Raw genomic sequence first — 16,271 nt, forward strand, 5'->3', positions numbered from 1 at the left:
CTTCCCTTGGGTCTACCCTTCTTATCCTGAGGCAAGAATGTTCACTTGCCGCCTGGGACGGTAGAAACAATGTAAGCCAGACCAGGTATAAAAAAAAAAAAGTCAAGATCAATAATCTAGATTTGGAAACCATATCCGCAGACCATGATCTCAGCCAAAGAGAACTACAGCAGAGAACAAGTGTAAACGATTGGGTAAAAAGGACTCCCGGTTTATCCCATTTATTATTATTTAATTTAGAGATCAAAGTTTGCACAGGAAAGGTATCCAGTGCCCTAAACTAAGGTCTGAAAATCATGTCTTACTTGTGTACAGATTCAGACTCCTGTACTCCAAAAGTTTTCAATACTTCCTTCAATAAGTAACAGAGGTGTTCCATTTTTAATTGGAAAATAATATCTTCAGATTCTCTCTCTGAATCTGTCCCAGAATTCTCAGAAGAGACCTCTCCATCTGAGTAATCAGAGGATCTGTCAGAATCTCTAACTGAGCTGGGGTAATATCCCTAGAAAAAGATTCTGAGAATATATGCGTCATCTTGCGCTTACCTGCAGGGGTATAGCCACCATAGTCCAAAACTGTGGACGGTAATGGGTTTTTGAAAGCAGGTGCAAATTCAGAAGCTCCTCTCTGAGTGATATACACTATTGGGTGACCCACAGTAGAAGTTCTGGGCACCTGCAAACGTGACTCTAGAACAGAACCCAAGCATGCAGAACAAAGCTGTGCAGGTGGACACACTGTAGCCATTTTGCACAAAAATGGAAATTTATGCTTACCTGATAAATTTATTTCTTTTATGATACGACGAGTCCATGGATTTCATCCTTACTTATGGGATTACGCCTCCTGGTCAGCAGGAAGTGGCAAAAAGCACCACAGCAGAGCTGTATATATAGCTCCTCCCTTCCCTCCCACCCCAGTCATTCGACCGAAAGTTTGGAAGAGAAAGGAAAAGCCAAGGTGCAGAGGTGACTGAAGTTTAACAAAAATAAAAACCTGTCTTAGAAAAACAGGGTGGGCCGTGGACTTGTCGTATCGTAAAAGAAATAAATTTATCAGGTAAGCATAAATTTCCTTTTCTTTTACAAGATACGACGAGTCCACGGATCTCATCCTTACTTATGGGATACAATACCAAAGCTGTAGGACACGGATGAAAGGGAGGGACAAAACAGGAACCTAAACGGAAGGCACCACTGCTTGAAGAACCTTTCTCCCAAAAACAGCCTCAGATGAAGCAAAAGTATAAAATTTGTAAAAAGTGTGAAGAGACGACCAAGTTGCAGCCTTGCAAATCTGTTCAACAGAAGCATAATTTTTAAATGCCCATGAGGAAGCCACAGCCCTAGTAGAGTGAGCCGTAATTTTTTCAGGAGGCTGCTGTCCAGCAGTCTCATAAGCAAGCCGGATGATACTCTTCAGCCCAAAAGAAACAGGTAGCCGTAGCTTTCTGGCCCCTACGTTTTCCAGAAAAAACAACAAATAATGAAGATTGCCGAAAATCCTTAGTCGCCTGCAAGTAAAACTTTAGGGCACGAACGATGTCTAAGTTATGTAACATACGCTCCTTCTTAGAAGAAGGATTAGGACACAAGGAAGGAACCACAATTTCCTGATTAATATTCTTATTAGAAACAACCTTAGGAAGGAAACCAGGTTTGGTACGTAAAACTACCTTATCAGAATAGAAAATAAGATAAGGGGAATGACATTGTAAAGCTGAAAGCTCAGAAACTCTGCGAGCAGAAGAAATAGCAACCAAAAATAAAACTTTCCAAGATAACAACTTAATATCTATGGAATGCATAGGTTCAAACGGAACCCCTTGAAGAACATTAAGAACTAAATTCAAACTCCAAGGAGGAGCAATTGGTCTAAACACAGGCCTGATTCTAGTTAGAGCCTGACAAAAAGATTGAACGTCTGGAACATCTGACAGACATTTGTGTAACAGAAGACAAAGCAGAAATCTGTCCCTTTAAGGAACTTGCTGACAACCCTTTCTCCAATCCTTCTTGGAGAAAAGATAAAATTCTGGGAATCCTAACCCTACTCCACGAGTAGCCCTTGGATTCGCACCAATAAAGATATTTACGCCATATCTTATGGTAAATCTTTCTAGTAACAGGCTTACGTGCCTGAATCAAGGTATCAATGACAGAATCAGAGAACCCTCGCTTAGATAAAATCAAGCGTTCAATCTCCAAGCAGTTAGCTGCAGAGAAACTAGATTCAGGTGATAAAAGGGTCCCTGAATGAGGTCCTGCCTCAATGGAAGCTTCCACGGTGGCAGAGAGGACATGTCCACAAGATCCGCATACCAAGTCCGCGGCCACGCAGGAGCGATTAGAATTACTGAAGCCCTCTCCTGTTTGATCCGAGCAATTACCCGGGGAAGGAGAGCAAACGGTGGAATCACATAAGCTAGGCTGAACGACCAAGGCACTGCCAAGGCGTCTATCAGTTCGGCCTTAGGATTCCTAGATCTGGATCCGTATCTTGGAAGCTTGGCATTCTGACGAGACGCCATCAGATCCAATTCTGGTCTGCCCCACCTGAGAATCAGAATGGCAAAGACCTCCGGATGGAGTTCCCATTCCCCCGGATGAAATGTCGGTCTGCTCAAAAAGTCCACCTCCCAGTTGTCCACTCCTGGGATGTGTATTGCTGACAGATAACAAGAGTGAGCCTCCGCCCATCGAATTATCTTGGATACTTCTGTCATTGCTAAGGAACTCCTTGTTCCTCCCTGATGATTGATATAAGCCACAGTCGTGATGTTGTCCGACTGAAACCGGAGGAATTTGGCCGAAGCCAACTGAGGCCAAGCCTGAAGCGCATTGAATATCGCTCTTAACTCCAGAATATTGATTGGGAGTAGAGACTCTGACCGAATCCACATACCCTGAGCCTTCAGGGAATTCCAGACCGCACCCCAACCTAGTAGACTGGCATCCGTTGTCACTATCACCCATGAGAGTCTGCGGAAGCACGTCCCTTGGGACAGATGATCCTGCAACAACCACCAAAAAAGAGAGTCTCTTGTCTCCTGATCCAGATCTATTCCATTCCACTGTCTGAGCATGCTCAGTTGTAGAGGTCTGAGATGAAAACGAGCAAACTGAATGATGTCCATTGCCGCCATTATCAATCCAATCCCTTCCATGCACTGAGCCACTGCACGGGAGCCATTCCCCCGGATGAAATGTCGGTCTGTTTAAAAAGTCCACCTCCCAGTTGTCCACTCCTGGGATGTATATTGCTGACAGATAACAAGAGTGAGCCTCCGCCCATCGAATTATCTTGGATACTTCTGTCATTGCTAAGGAACTCCTTGTTCCTCCCTGATGATTGATGTAAGCCACAGTCGTGATGTTGTCCGACTGAAACCGGAGGAATTTGGCCGAAGCCAACTGAGGCCAAGCCTGAAGCGCATTGAATATCGCTCTTAACTCCAGAATATTGATTGGGAGTAGAGACTCTGACCGAATCCACATACCCTGAGCCTTCAGGGAATTCCAGACCGCACCCCAACCTAGTAGACTGGCATCCGTTGTCACTATCACCCATGAGATTCTGCGGAAGCACGTCCCTTGGGACAGATGATCCTGCAACAACCACCAAAAAAGAGAGTCTCTTGTCTCCTGATCCAGATCTATTCCATTCCACTGTCTGAGCATGCTCAGTTGTAGAGGTCTGAGATGAAAACGAGCAAACTGAATGATGTCCATTGCCGCCACTATCAATCCAATCACTTCCATGCACTGAGCCACTGAAGGCCGAGGATTGGACTGAAGGGCTCGGCATGTGTTCAGAATCTTCAACTTTCTGACCTCCGTCAAGAATATTTTCATGGATACAGAATCTATTAGAGTTCCCAGGAAAGGAGCCCTTGTCTGTGGAATTAGTGAACTCTTTTCTACATTCACCTTCCACCCGTGAGTCCTTAGAAAGGACAGAACCATGTCGGTATGAGACTTTGTTAGTTGATAAGACGACGCCTGGATCAGAATATCGTCTAGATAAGGCGCCACTGCAATGCCCCACGGTCTGAGAACCGCCAGCAGAGACCCTAGAACATTCGTGAAGATCCTGGGAGCCGTGGCAGCCCAAAGGGTAGAGCCACAAACTGAAAATGTTTGTCCAGAAAGGCAAATCTTAGGAACTGGTGATGATCTTTGTGGATAGGAATGTGAAGGTATGCATCCTTTAAATCCACTGTAGTCATATATTGACCCTCCTGGATCAATGGAAGAATTGTCTGAATAGTCTCCATCTTGAAGGATGGGACTCTGAGAAACTTGTTTAGACTCTTGAGATCTAAAATGGGTCTGAATGTTCCCTCTTTTTTGGGAACCACAAAAAGATTTGAGTAAAACCCCTGCCCCTGTTCCAGTATTGGAACGGGACGGATTACTCCCATAGTAGAGAGGTCTTTTACACAACGTAAGAACACCTCTCTTTTTGTCTGGTCTACAGACAATCATGAAAGAAGAAACCTCGCCCTTGGGAGAGAATTTTTGAATTCCAGATGATACCCTTGGGACACGATTTCCAGTGTCCAGGGGTCCTGAACGTCTCTTATCCAAGCCTGGACAAAGAGAGAAAGTCTGCCCCCTACTAGATCCGGTCCCGGATCGGGGGCCGCCCCTTCATGCTGACTTGGGAGCAGCAGCGGGCTTTTTGGGTTGTTTACCCTTGTTCCAAGCCTGGTTGGGTCTCCAGACGGACTTGGCTTGTGCAAAGTTCCCTACCTGTTTAGCGGAAGAAGAGGAGGGGACTCCCTTGAAATTTCGAAAGGAACGAAAATGACTCTGTCTACCACTCTGCTTAGATGTTTTATCTTGAGGTAAGAGATGGCCTTTACCTCCCGTAATGTCAGAAATAATCTCAAGTCAGGTCCGAATAGAGTCTTCCCCTTGAAAGGAATAGACAAAAGCTTGGATTTAGAGGACACGTCCGCAGACCAAGACTTTAACCACAAGGCTCTGCACGCTAGAATGGCAAAACCTGAATTCTTAGCCGCTAACTTAGCGATCTGAAAAGCGGCGTCAGTGACAAAGGAATTAGCCAATTTTAGGGCCTTAATCCTATCCATTATTTCCTCTAAGGAAGTCTCCGTCTTCAGAGATTTTTCCAAAGCATAAAACCAAAAGGCAGCCGCAGTTGTAACAATACAGGCCGTCGGTTGTAAGAGAAAACCTTGATGAACTAATAGCTTTTTTAGTAGACCCTCTAACTTTTTATCCATAGGGTCTTTGAAAGCACAACTGTCTTCAATAGGGATAGTTGTACGCTTAGCTAGTGTAGAAATAGCTCCCTCCACCTTAGGGACTGTTTGCCAAGAGTCCTTCACGGTGTTAGGTATAGGGTACATTTTCTTGAACATAGAGGAAGGGGAGAACGGGATACCCGGTCTTTCCCATTCCTTGGTGACAATCTCCGAAATTCTCTTAGGAACCGGAAAGGTATCTGAGTAAGCAGGGACTTCCAGGTATCTGTCCATCTTACACAATTTTTCTGGCGGGACCACAATAGAGTCACAATCGTCCAGAGTCACTAAGACCTCCCGAAGTAACAGGCGGAGGTGTTCCAGCTTAAATCTAAAGGACATAACGTCCGAATCTGTTTGGGACAATGCACTACCTGAATCAGACAGTTCCCCCTCAGACAGAATCTCCTTACCCTCCAATTCAGAGGAGTGGGAGGGTATATCAGAAGTAGCCATCAACGCATCAGAAGCTACAGGCACCCCCTGCGTTTCTGCCCTGCTACGTTTGCCTACGTTAATTGTAATTTAATTCTGCAACTTAAAGTAAAAAACACTGGTTTTGTATAACTTAAACCGAGGAAAAAATGTGCCCACGCTCCTTTTTTTTATATTATGTATGACAATTTAATTGTTAAGTTTAGGCTGTATATTAAGAAAAGAAATGTTGAGAAATTTAAGTAACAGTATGTTTTTGGTAATCTAATACTAGGTTGATTGCAGACAAAAGTTGCACATGTACCCATGTATACCTCCTTAAAGAACGATAATCAAATACCACCTTAATAAAAAAGTATCAATTTGGACTTCAACCAATCACAGTTAAGGACATCCCTTTATAAGGGCTCTTTCACATGCCATCACTATCTTGATAAAGCCCATAGAAGGGCGAAACGCGTCGTTGTGTGGCATTGTGACATATTGTTTTTATACATAAACCATCATTTATTGACTTTTAAATATAACCCGGGTTATTTATTATTCCTAATATTCTCAGCGATTATTCCATAAAAAATCCTATTTGGAGCTGTAGTTGGAAGGGCTATCATATACCCACTGCATACTCCACTCCTGCATGCATAGCACTAAGTGCAGGGCTCTACGTTTGTGGATACTACTACAGCAGCTGAGAACAGCTGATCATTTGGTTCTCCTCTGCAACGGAACATCACAGGTGACGTCAGATGCCGAAAGTTACACGGAGTTACCCGCTCGAGGAAAAATACTGAGTAGGAGTGAGCCAGCACCATGGCAATAAGAAAGGGTAACGTACAATCTTTTTTTCATTATTAAGTAGAAGTGGTGTTTTTGCTGGTCGGAACTTCTCAACGATATTAACGATATACAGGTACCACCTCCTCCATTTGAAAATAAAACACTTAACGTGTTCATTTGTCATCAGTGGCTCTATATGAGCAGAAAATCTTCATCTCTAAACAAAATTGTATCAATATTGGGTAACAAGTGATTAATACACAGAGAGAGATTGTTTCTCCATTTATCTGTCTGCAATCGGAGGTATTCATTTGCAACATCCACATTGTTTAAGCAATATTTGTACATTTTTTGGTCTGCTTTATGAATATTATGTTAGTTTAGAATTAACTGCTATATTGCTATTTAGGTATTAACCTTGTTTCTTTTATATATATTGCTATAGGGAGACGTCCCTTTTATAAACTGGTATTTTTTATATATTTAATCTGGTATTTTTAAATAAAATATTTGACATTTAATCCTAATGGTGATATCTTTGGCTCCTATGCACCCTCCCTAATATTAGTTTTGTAAACTTTACTGCATATCTTTAGACAATTTAGTAGGGATATTGTCTTCTTAGGGAGGTGTTTGATATCTTTTTTCCTAGCAGACTCCTACTTTCAATTCTTTCTTAAAAAGGAAGTTGGTTAACCCTTCCCTAGCCACAGGAGAGCAAAATGCAGGTACCCCTCATCACATAAAAAAGGCCATGAATGAACAGTGCAATTAGTCAGTAAGGCCCCCAGAACACTGCCGTAACGGTCTCCTTCCCCTTAGAGACAAGTGGGGAATGTCGATAAGGAACATGTGTGTCCTCAACCCAGCACACTGACTTAGTGCACCACCATAAAAGGCCTTTTTTCTATCAGGTGGTGTGCTTAACCAAACCCCTCCTCTGTTGTTGTATTAAATAGGGAGCTGACCAAATCCCTTTCCTTTGGTTAAAGCACACCATCCAGCCCAGGTGTGTTCCAGATAATGTGATTGTGGTGTGTATATATATATATATATATATATAGCTAGGGACTTTCATTCTGAGCAGACATGGTTTGAGACATAGTACTGCAATGTTGGAATTCTGTATATGGATATTAGAATCGAATGACTCAGCCCAGCAAAGCTAAACTGATTAGTGTTAGGACCAGTGTATTTTGGGACACCTTGTAAGTGATGACTGGCTTAGCAGAATATGGCCATATTGTGTGACTAAGATCCCATTTTTATTTAAAAGCATATTTAAAAGGCAAAACTTTTTGCAGCATAAATATATGTTAATAATATTGTGAGACAATGATCCCAATTTTATTTTAACAATTTAAAGAATATTTAGCAGTCAAATATATTGTTTGAAGTATATATAAATATGTTATAATGTGGACTTTAGTGCTTGGATGTGCGCCAATACCTGTTGTTGTGGTGTTCTTATCAGTACCACATAGACATGAAAATGGGCTAAGACCCCATAAGCTTGTGCCCTCCCAACTCTCCTGCCAAGGAGATGAACTTTGAGGTCAACAAGTCCTCTTCTGTAACTTACATTTGGGACTACATAAAATGTATATACACATGGCCCTGAGAGCAACAGTCCTATTACCTTCCCAGCAAAACATGTGGCATGCCTGTATACCAGACAGTATCTTCTCATTTCCCTCTCTTTCAGGAACTAATTTATTGAGGGACAAAATTGCATAAAAATTATTTTTAGCACCTTAGTCCTTGCCCTCTCCTTGACGAAGCAAAGAACTACTGGGAGAAAGAGGGAAGTAGGAGGGATACTTAAACTCTGTTTTTGGCAGTCTTTGCCTCCTCCTGGTGTAAGTTGATATAATCCCAAGAATAATATTGTGGACTTTTACAAAAATAAGAAAGAAATATTAGCAGTCATAATACTGTAACACATTTCTTATGGAAAAAGCAGTTTAAGCAGAGAAGATTCAATTCTAAACAACTATCAATACAACACATGGACACTCTACTGTATAATACAATATATCTCAGTAATTTTATGGGGATTGATAAGGAAAATGTCAGCTGCAAACATGAATTTATGCTGCTTATAAACACAAGTAGAAATATAATAATGCAATTGCCATCAAGAAATATTTTGCTCCGACTTTCAAAACCACACATTTAATAAATTTGTTTTTAATAAAAAACAAACAATTTTTAAGCTGTTAGTAAAAAAAACTGTAGTGACATATGTTTAATATGATAAAGGAACAAAAACATTCAAAATTATAAAAATATAGAAAATGAACTATTTACACAATAAATAACATTTACATGTTATATATATATATATATATATATATATATATATATATATATATATATATATATTATACATGATACACTATGTGCACCTTTGGGGTTAAATGATGGTAACTAAGATGCAGTATTCTGTTTTTAAAAGAGGGTTCATGATTAGAAATAACTAAAGAAAATTTTGCATGTTATGTGCTACAAAAAATTTGACCAGGTGATTGAACTGTTTTTCCAACAATGAAAACAAAGCTAGAGGTGTCAGGATTGACCATATTTGCATGGTTATATATTGGTTAAATAACTCACAGTTTTAGATTCTGTTAAGGCAATATATTTTTTCATGCCACTCAATTAAAAAATATAGGGGGAAAAATAATTAGTCACAAAAAAATAAGCAGAAATGTAGGTGATCAGTAACTGATATATAAATAGTTACAAAACTGAAGATAAGACACAGTGACCAGGATAAATGTGCCCTGTTTAAAGAAGATCTTTGTATCCTTTGTGGGGAGGTCTAAATACAGCAAATGTATTAATTACCGTTTTGCCTTCTTAGCTGATGGACATGAAAATACACAAATCCAACTAGAAGGTTTACATGGCCTTTCCTGTATCTTCTGTCTCACTCCTTTGCTTAATTTTATGTGATAATGCAGGGCAAATATTATAACAAAGGGACAGTGAAGTGAAAATTAAACTCTCATGATTCAGATAGAGCATGCAATTTTAAACAACTTTCCAATTTACTTCTATTATCTAATTTGTTTTGTTCTCTTGGTATGTTTTGTTGGACATTTATGCCACATGTCATTAGTTCACTGGATAATTTTCAGCTACCTTCATCTCCCAGTAGTGCATTGCAGCTCTTTTAATGAAAGATTGAAAATGAAAATGAAGCAAATCTAATAATGGAAGTAAATTAGAAAGTTCAAAATTGTATGCTCTATCTGAATCACAAAAGAAAACTTTATCTTCATGTGCCTTTAATAAACAGTAAATGTAAATATAGCCATGTTCCAAAAAGATATTTACATTATTAATGTAATGAATTTATTCTTGTATGTTCACTATAGAAGCCAATTTACTAAAATAAGACACACAGATGTTATATCAAAATACTTGGATAGAAATGAAACCGAAATCAAATTATTTATAAAAATAACAAGTGATCAACCACCAATGCAATTGTTGCCATTTGCCTGTGACAGTACTAGGACAAACAAATGACTTGCAATTTCCTGTTCCATCTCATATAAAATCCAACAATTTAGCTAGGAAATATTATAATAATTTCAACAGCATCTTCAGCCTGTAGTGCACTCTACTTTACTACTCTTTTAGATAGAATTAACTGCAAGAACTTCAGTGTCAAGTTACAAAGTAAAAACATAAAAGAAGGTCATGATAATTCCTGTGCAACAGATTGGAGATTGTCCACAAAAGAAAAACTCTTAGACCAAGGTCTGATTACCACAATAGCTCAAAATATCATCATCCTGGGAGCAAATATAGCTTTAGTATTTGCTAGATGTCAAGCATTTACTTTTTAAGTGCTTTATTACTCACAAAAGCTTTACAATACACTTATGGCAGATAATGCAGATCAGTAGATATCTTTCTCCTTCTTGTGTCCTGTTATAGGTATATGTTATTGTTCTTTACTAATATTTCTCCATCTGACATACAAGCAATAAATGAATGAGACAGACAGAAGCAGGTTGGGCCTTTAAATCTTGTTTGTGGATGTATCATGTCCCTGTCAAGCAGCCAGGAACAAGTTATTTGTTAAAATGTTTCTATCACATGAAAACAAAATATTTTGAAAATGTGTGTTCTTATATTAGAAATCACTATCAATGATCTTTTTGTTTTATGGTACAATTGCATCATTAGGAATATAAAGACTCCAACAATATTTACAATAAAGTTGGCTTAAATTAATATGGAGTAAAACGTGCAAACATATTGCCTTATTGCAGGGTATTATTTTTTTAGAAGAACATTCTAAGCAGTCTTATTTTGTTACTTAAAGGGATATGAAACCCCCAAAAAATAATTTCATGATTCAGATAGAGCAAGTGATTTTAAACACCTTTCTAATTTACTTCTATTTCCAATTTGTCTTCATTCTCTTGGAATCTTTTGTTGAATAGCAGGGATGTATGCTTAGTAGCCGGCCCATTTCTGAAGCACTATATGGCAGCAGTTTTGCAAGAATGCTATTTCTTGCCGTGTAGTGCTCCAGATGCCTACCTAGGTATCTGTTCAACACAGAATATTACGGGAATTAAGCAAATGTGATAATTGAAGTACATAGGAAACTTTTTTTTAAAAAATGGTATGCTCTGTGTGAATCACAAATTTTTTTTTTTGTGTTTCATATCCCTTTAAATGCAAAACCTTGCACTTCTATCAATGAAAGGAAAGCAAATAATGTAATGCATTCTATAGCGGGTTTTTCCGGACATCAATCATCTCCACATTGGAAAAAATAGGGATCGCATTAACATTACATCTGCGGAGCTCTCTACGGGATTTTGGAAGATACATAACATTTCTCTGACAAACATTGTCAGATGGTTGTACCACTCTGTTATTTAAAGCTTCTATTACAGTCTCTCTGTGCCGGATCTCCTCTAGTCCTGGATGTTCTTCACTCGGTAGAGAAGATCGCCTCCAGGTAGGTGGCAAAGGCACATGCATCAAGTCCTCCCTGGTCCTCACAACTGGCTGTATGTTGATGTCTTCAGATGTACAGTTTTCTTCAGAGGAACCAGCTAAATAGACTTGTTTCTCAGCTGTAGGGATTGTTCTTCCATCTCCAAGAAACACTTCAAAATATAAATGAGGCCAACATATAAGCAAAAGCATAATAAAACTGCAACCATTTTTAAGAGTATTAAAAGTGTTTAAATAATCACATTTCTCAAATGAATTAAAAACAACAACAACTGTTAGGCACAAAGTGGATGTGTATTATCTGACTTACTTCCCACATTTTACCCACAAGGTTTTATTAGTGCACTTGTAGCAACAAATAAAGGTTTAGTATCTACAGCATTTTGGTAAGTGACTTTTAAAGTAGTTCATTATTTTTATTTTACACCAAAAATAAAATAAATTATGAGGAAGGGCTTGTAATTGCTAAATAGTTCATGGAGCAGATTTTATAGTACAACTCTATTTTTTTCTAGGGCACATTTATGGACAGTTTTTGGACATTTAACTTTAGAATAGATTAAAAAGAATTACCAAAGATAAGAAATGCTTCCTTATAATTATTTCTAAAGTAATTTAAAACACTTCATTATCCCAGAGCTATGCTCTACTGCAGTGTTTTTCAACTAGTGTGCCGTGAGAGATCCTCAGGTGTGCCACGGCAGACTGACAACAGTGTGACATATTTTTTAAACTTTGCTTGTTTTTTACTCCCAGTGCAGGGGTAGTTTGTAGGAGGCATGGCATAACAGCACAATACATACAGTATGTGTGTGTTTGTGTGTATGTGTGTATATATATGCTGTATTAGGCTACAATGTGTGATTTTTTTAAAATTTTGGGATGGTGGTGTGCCACAGGATTTTTTAATGTAAAAAGTGTGCCACGGCAAAAAAAAGGTTAAAAATCACTGCTCTACTGGATTGATGCATTGCTCGACAAATATAAAAATATCTAGGATCCTTTATCACTAACTAGGGCCCTTATGTGTATACTCTTGTAAGATACACAACTGGTTTTTTATATTTTGAGCATCTCTCTCTTGGTGTGAAGAAGAGTTATTACAGGATAATATTATTGTTAATACTAAGTATTTAAAGGGCTATTGTGTTGGAATAATTACATGTTCTCCTGCAATGCTATGTTTTTGACCCCTTTTCAGGGGTTAAACACACAGTTAAACTGCACGGGAGCTACAGACCATGACAAATGTACAACTACTGCAAGTGGTTGACCGTTAGTTTCTGCTCAGTACCAGCAGTACTCTGTGGTTCCCAAGTGGTACACATAACACTGCAGGGTCACTAGTGTCAAAATGATATGCTCATAGTAGAGCATGTAATTTTTCAATTGCTTGTAAGTTTAATTGATGTGTAGTTAAAGGGATAGTAAAGTCCAAATGAAACTTTCATGATTCAGATAGGGCAAGTCATTTTAAATAACTTTCTAATTTACTTTTATTATCAAATTTGCATTAGGTAGGCTCATATGCTAATTTCTAAGCTCTTGAAGGCCGCCTCTTATCTAAATGTATTTTACAGTTTTTCACAGCTAGAGGGCATTAGTTCATGTGTTTCATATAGATAACATTGTGCTCACACACGTGAAGTTATTTAAGAGTCAGCACTAATTGCCTTAAAGGCAAGTCTGTCAAAAGATCTGAGATAAGGATGCAGTATGCAGAGGCTTAGATACAAGGTAATTACAGAGGTAAAAAGTATATTTCTATAACAGTGTTGGTTATGCAAAACTGGGAAATGATAAAAAAGGGATTATACATCTTTTTAAGCAATAACATTTTTGGTGTTTAATTTCCCTCTAAGGGTTTTCTGTTGTAATTTCTTATTCGATAACATCCTTTGCTCCTCAGCTTCATGATAAAACTGCATAACACGATCGGAAAGATTATCTACTTGATTTATGTAACGAAGATTACAAAAAAAAAAAAGTTGAAACTAAGTGCTTAAACATTCTGGGCCAGATTACAAGTGGAGCAAAATGTAACACTCCCACTCGAGTACTAACTCCGCTAGAAGTAAGCTTTTTGCGCGTGTTGGGTAGCGCTCCTATTACAAGTTGAAAGCAAACTGCTTTCACTCACGCGCTTACCCGATGAACGTAAAAAGCCAAACTTACGTTATCGCGCAGACGATATTCTATTCCCCCATAGAAGTCAATAGAAAAAAAAAATAATGGAAATAAACAACAACACTCTACTAGCTTCAAACATGATTTCCTATTTTCAAGTCCCCTAACCCAAGATTAAAACATGAATATTTCACATTCCAATGTTCTTCACATAGCAGAATATGTTCTATTTATTCATAAATACGTGTTTCTACATATATCTGATATACACACAATTTATATATATATATACATACATACACATACTGTGTATATATATATATATATATATATATATATATATACACACACACACACATATATATATATATATATATATATATATATACACACACACACACTGTATGTATATATGTGTATATATATATATATATATATATAAATATCTATACATACATATAATATATTCTGCTATGTGCAGAACATAGAAATGTGAAATATTCACAGTAAATACACAGTATAACACTTTATTTAAGGGACAGTAAGATTAAAAACTAATGTTATATAATTCTGCACATACTGCAGAATTATATTACATTATTTTAGCGGCAGCTTTCAAAATCAAAAGATGAACTTACCTGGTCTCCTCTCCAGGCTCTTCTGATCAGATCTTGGTTTTGAAAAGCGCTTCGCGGGTGCGCTGTCTAATCACAGCGTGGCCAATTGCGCAATTGAACTGAATGTAGCTCGCTCCCGCTACCAGACCAGGAGCGAGCTACATTCAGCTCAATGGTGCGATCAGACGCTCTGTGATTAGACAGCAGAGCCTGGAGAGGAGACCAGGCAAGTTCAACTTTGATATACCTTATACCTTTTTTGTGCAATTTTTAAAAAATATTTTTTATTAGATTGTGTTATGTGTGTAACTGTACATTTCAATTTATTTTTATGTGTTTTGTGACACTTTTTTGTTTTGCGAGAAGACTCAGTAATCTTTCTAGTGTAAATCTTAACTGCACTCAAGCGATCGCATTTACTTTCAACTCGTAATATGAGAGGTAAACCCGGCACGCGCGCAAATATCTGCGATAACAAAATTTATGCTTACCTGATAAATTTCTCTCTTTCCGGGCATGGAGAGTCCACAATTTAATTCCAATTACTAGTGGGATATTCAACTCCTGGCCAGCAGGAGGAGGCAAAGAGCACCCCAGCAGAGGTGTTAAGTTTCACTTCCCTTACCCATATCTCCCACTCATTCGGCCGAAGGGAAATGAAAGAAGAAGATAACACAAGGGTATAGAGGTGCCTGAGGTTTGTAAAAAAAAAAAACCTGTTGTCTTAAATTGAAATAAGGGCAGTCGTGGACTCTCCATGCCCGGAAATAAATAAATTTATCAGGTAAGCATAAATTTAGTTTTCTTTGCTATGGCATGGAGAGTGCAGGATTTTATTCCAATTACTAGTGGGAACCAAACCAAAACCCAAGCTAGAGGACACAGAATGAAAGGGAGGGAGAACAAGAAATGATGACCTAAACAGAAGGCACCACCACTTGAAGAACTTTTCTCCCATAGGAAGCCTCCGCTGAGGCGAAAGTATAACATTTTGAAAAGGTATGCAAAGAGGACCATGTGGCTGCCTTGCAAATTTGTTCCACAGAGGCTCTATTCTTGAAAGCCCACAAAGGATAGACAGCCCTAGTGGAATGAGCCGTAATTCTCTCAGGAGGCTGATGACCAGCTGTCTCATAAGCTAACTTGATAACACTTGTCAACCAGAGAGAAAGAGTAGTAGAAGTGGCCTTTTGACCTTTACGCTTACCAGAGAAAACAACGAACAAGGCAGAAGATTGCTGAAAATCTTTAGTTGCTTGAAGATAAAATTTAAGAGCACGCACAACATCCAGGTAATGCAAAAGACGTTCCTTCTGGGAAGGAGGATTGGGACAAAAAGGAAGGAACAACAATTTCCTGATTAATATTGCGATCCGACACTACCTTAGGAAGAAATCCCAGCTTTGTAAGGAGGACTGCCTTATCTGCATGAAAAATAAGGTAAGAGGAATCACACTGCAGAGTCGAAAGCTTGGAAACTCTGCGAGCAGAAGAAATAGCAAGAAGAAACAAAACCTTCTAAGTTAACAATTTAATATCAACAGAATGAGTCAGCTCAAACGGAGCCTGCTGCAAAACTTTTAGAACAAGATTAAGGCTCCAAGGAGGAGCAAAAGGTTTAAACACAGGCCCATTCTGACCAGGGCCTGAACAAAAGATTGGACATTTAGCAGATCTACCAGACGTTTGTGCAAAAGAATAGACAGTGCAGAAATCTGACCCTTCAGAGTACTGACTGACAAACCCTTCTCCAGGCCTTCCTGAAGCAAAGACAAAATTCTGGGTATCCTTATCCTGCTCCAAAAGAAAACTTTAGATTCAAACCAATAGAGGTATTTACACCATACCTTATGGTAAATCTTACAAGTAACAGGCTTACGAGCCTGAAGCATAGTATTGATGACCTTCTCAGAGAAGCCACGCCTAGTGTTGGCTAGACGTGGCTTCTCTGAGAAGGTCATCAATACTATGCTTCAGGCTCATAATCAATCAATCTCCAAGCAGTCAGCTTTAGAGAATTCAGATTTGGGTGGAGGAAAGGCCCCCGAAGT

The 16,271-nt window shown here is 38.7% G+C and overlaps 1 protein-coding gene across 1 annotated transcript in view; it reads right to left on the minus strand.

Moving 5' to 3' along the window:
- Window positions 1-10,335: 10,335 nt before the first annotated feature.
- The window catches only part of KIF7 (kinesin family member 7), a 111,602-nt gene continuing 105,666 nt past the window's right edge, over window positions 10,336-16,271 (minus strand). Inside the window, exon 19 of the mRNA XM_053717671.1 lies at window positions 10,336-11,628. Coding sequence (XP_053573646.1) covers window positions 11,243-11,628 — 386 coding nt within the window. The 3' untranslated portion in view covers window positions 10,336-11,242. The remainder of the gene's footprint in view (window positions 11,629-16,271) is intronic.

Source organism: Bombina bombina, chromosome 6 (assembly GCF_027579735.1).
Source record: "Bombina bombina isolate aBomBom1 chromosome 6, aBomBom1.pri, whole genome shotgun sequence".
In the NCBI taxonomy this organism is placed as follows: domain Eukaryota; kingdom Metazoa; phylum Chordata; class Amphibia; order Anura; family Bombinatoridae; genus Bombina; species Bombina bombina.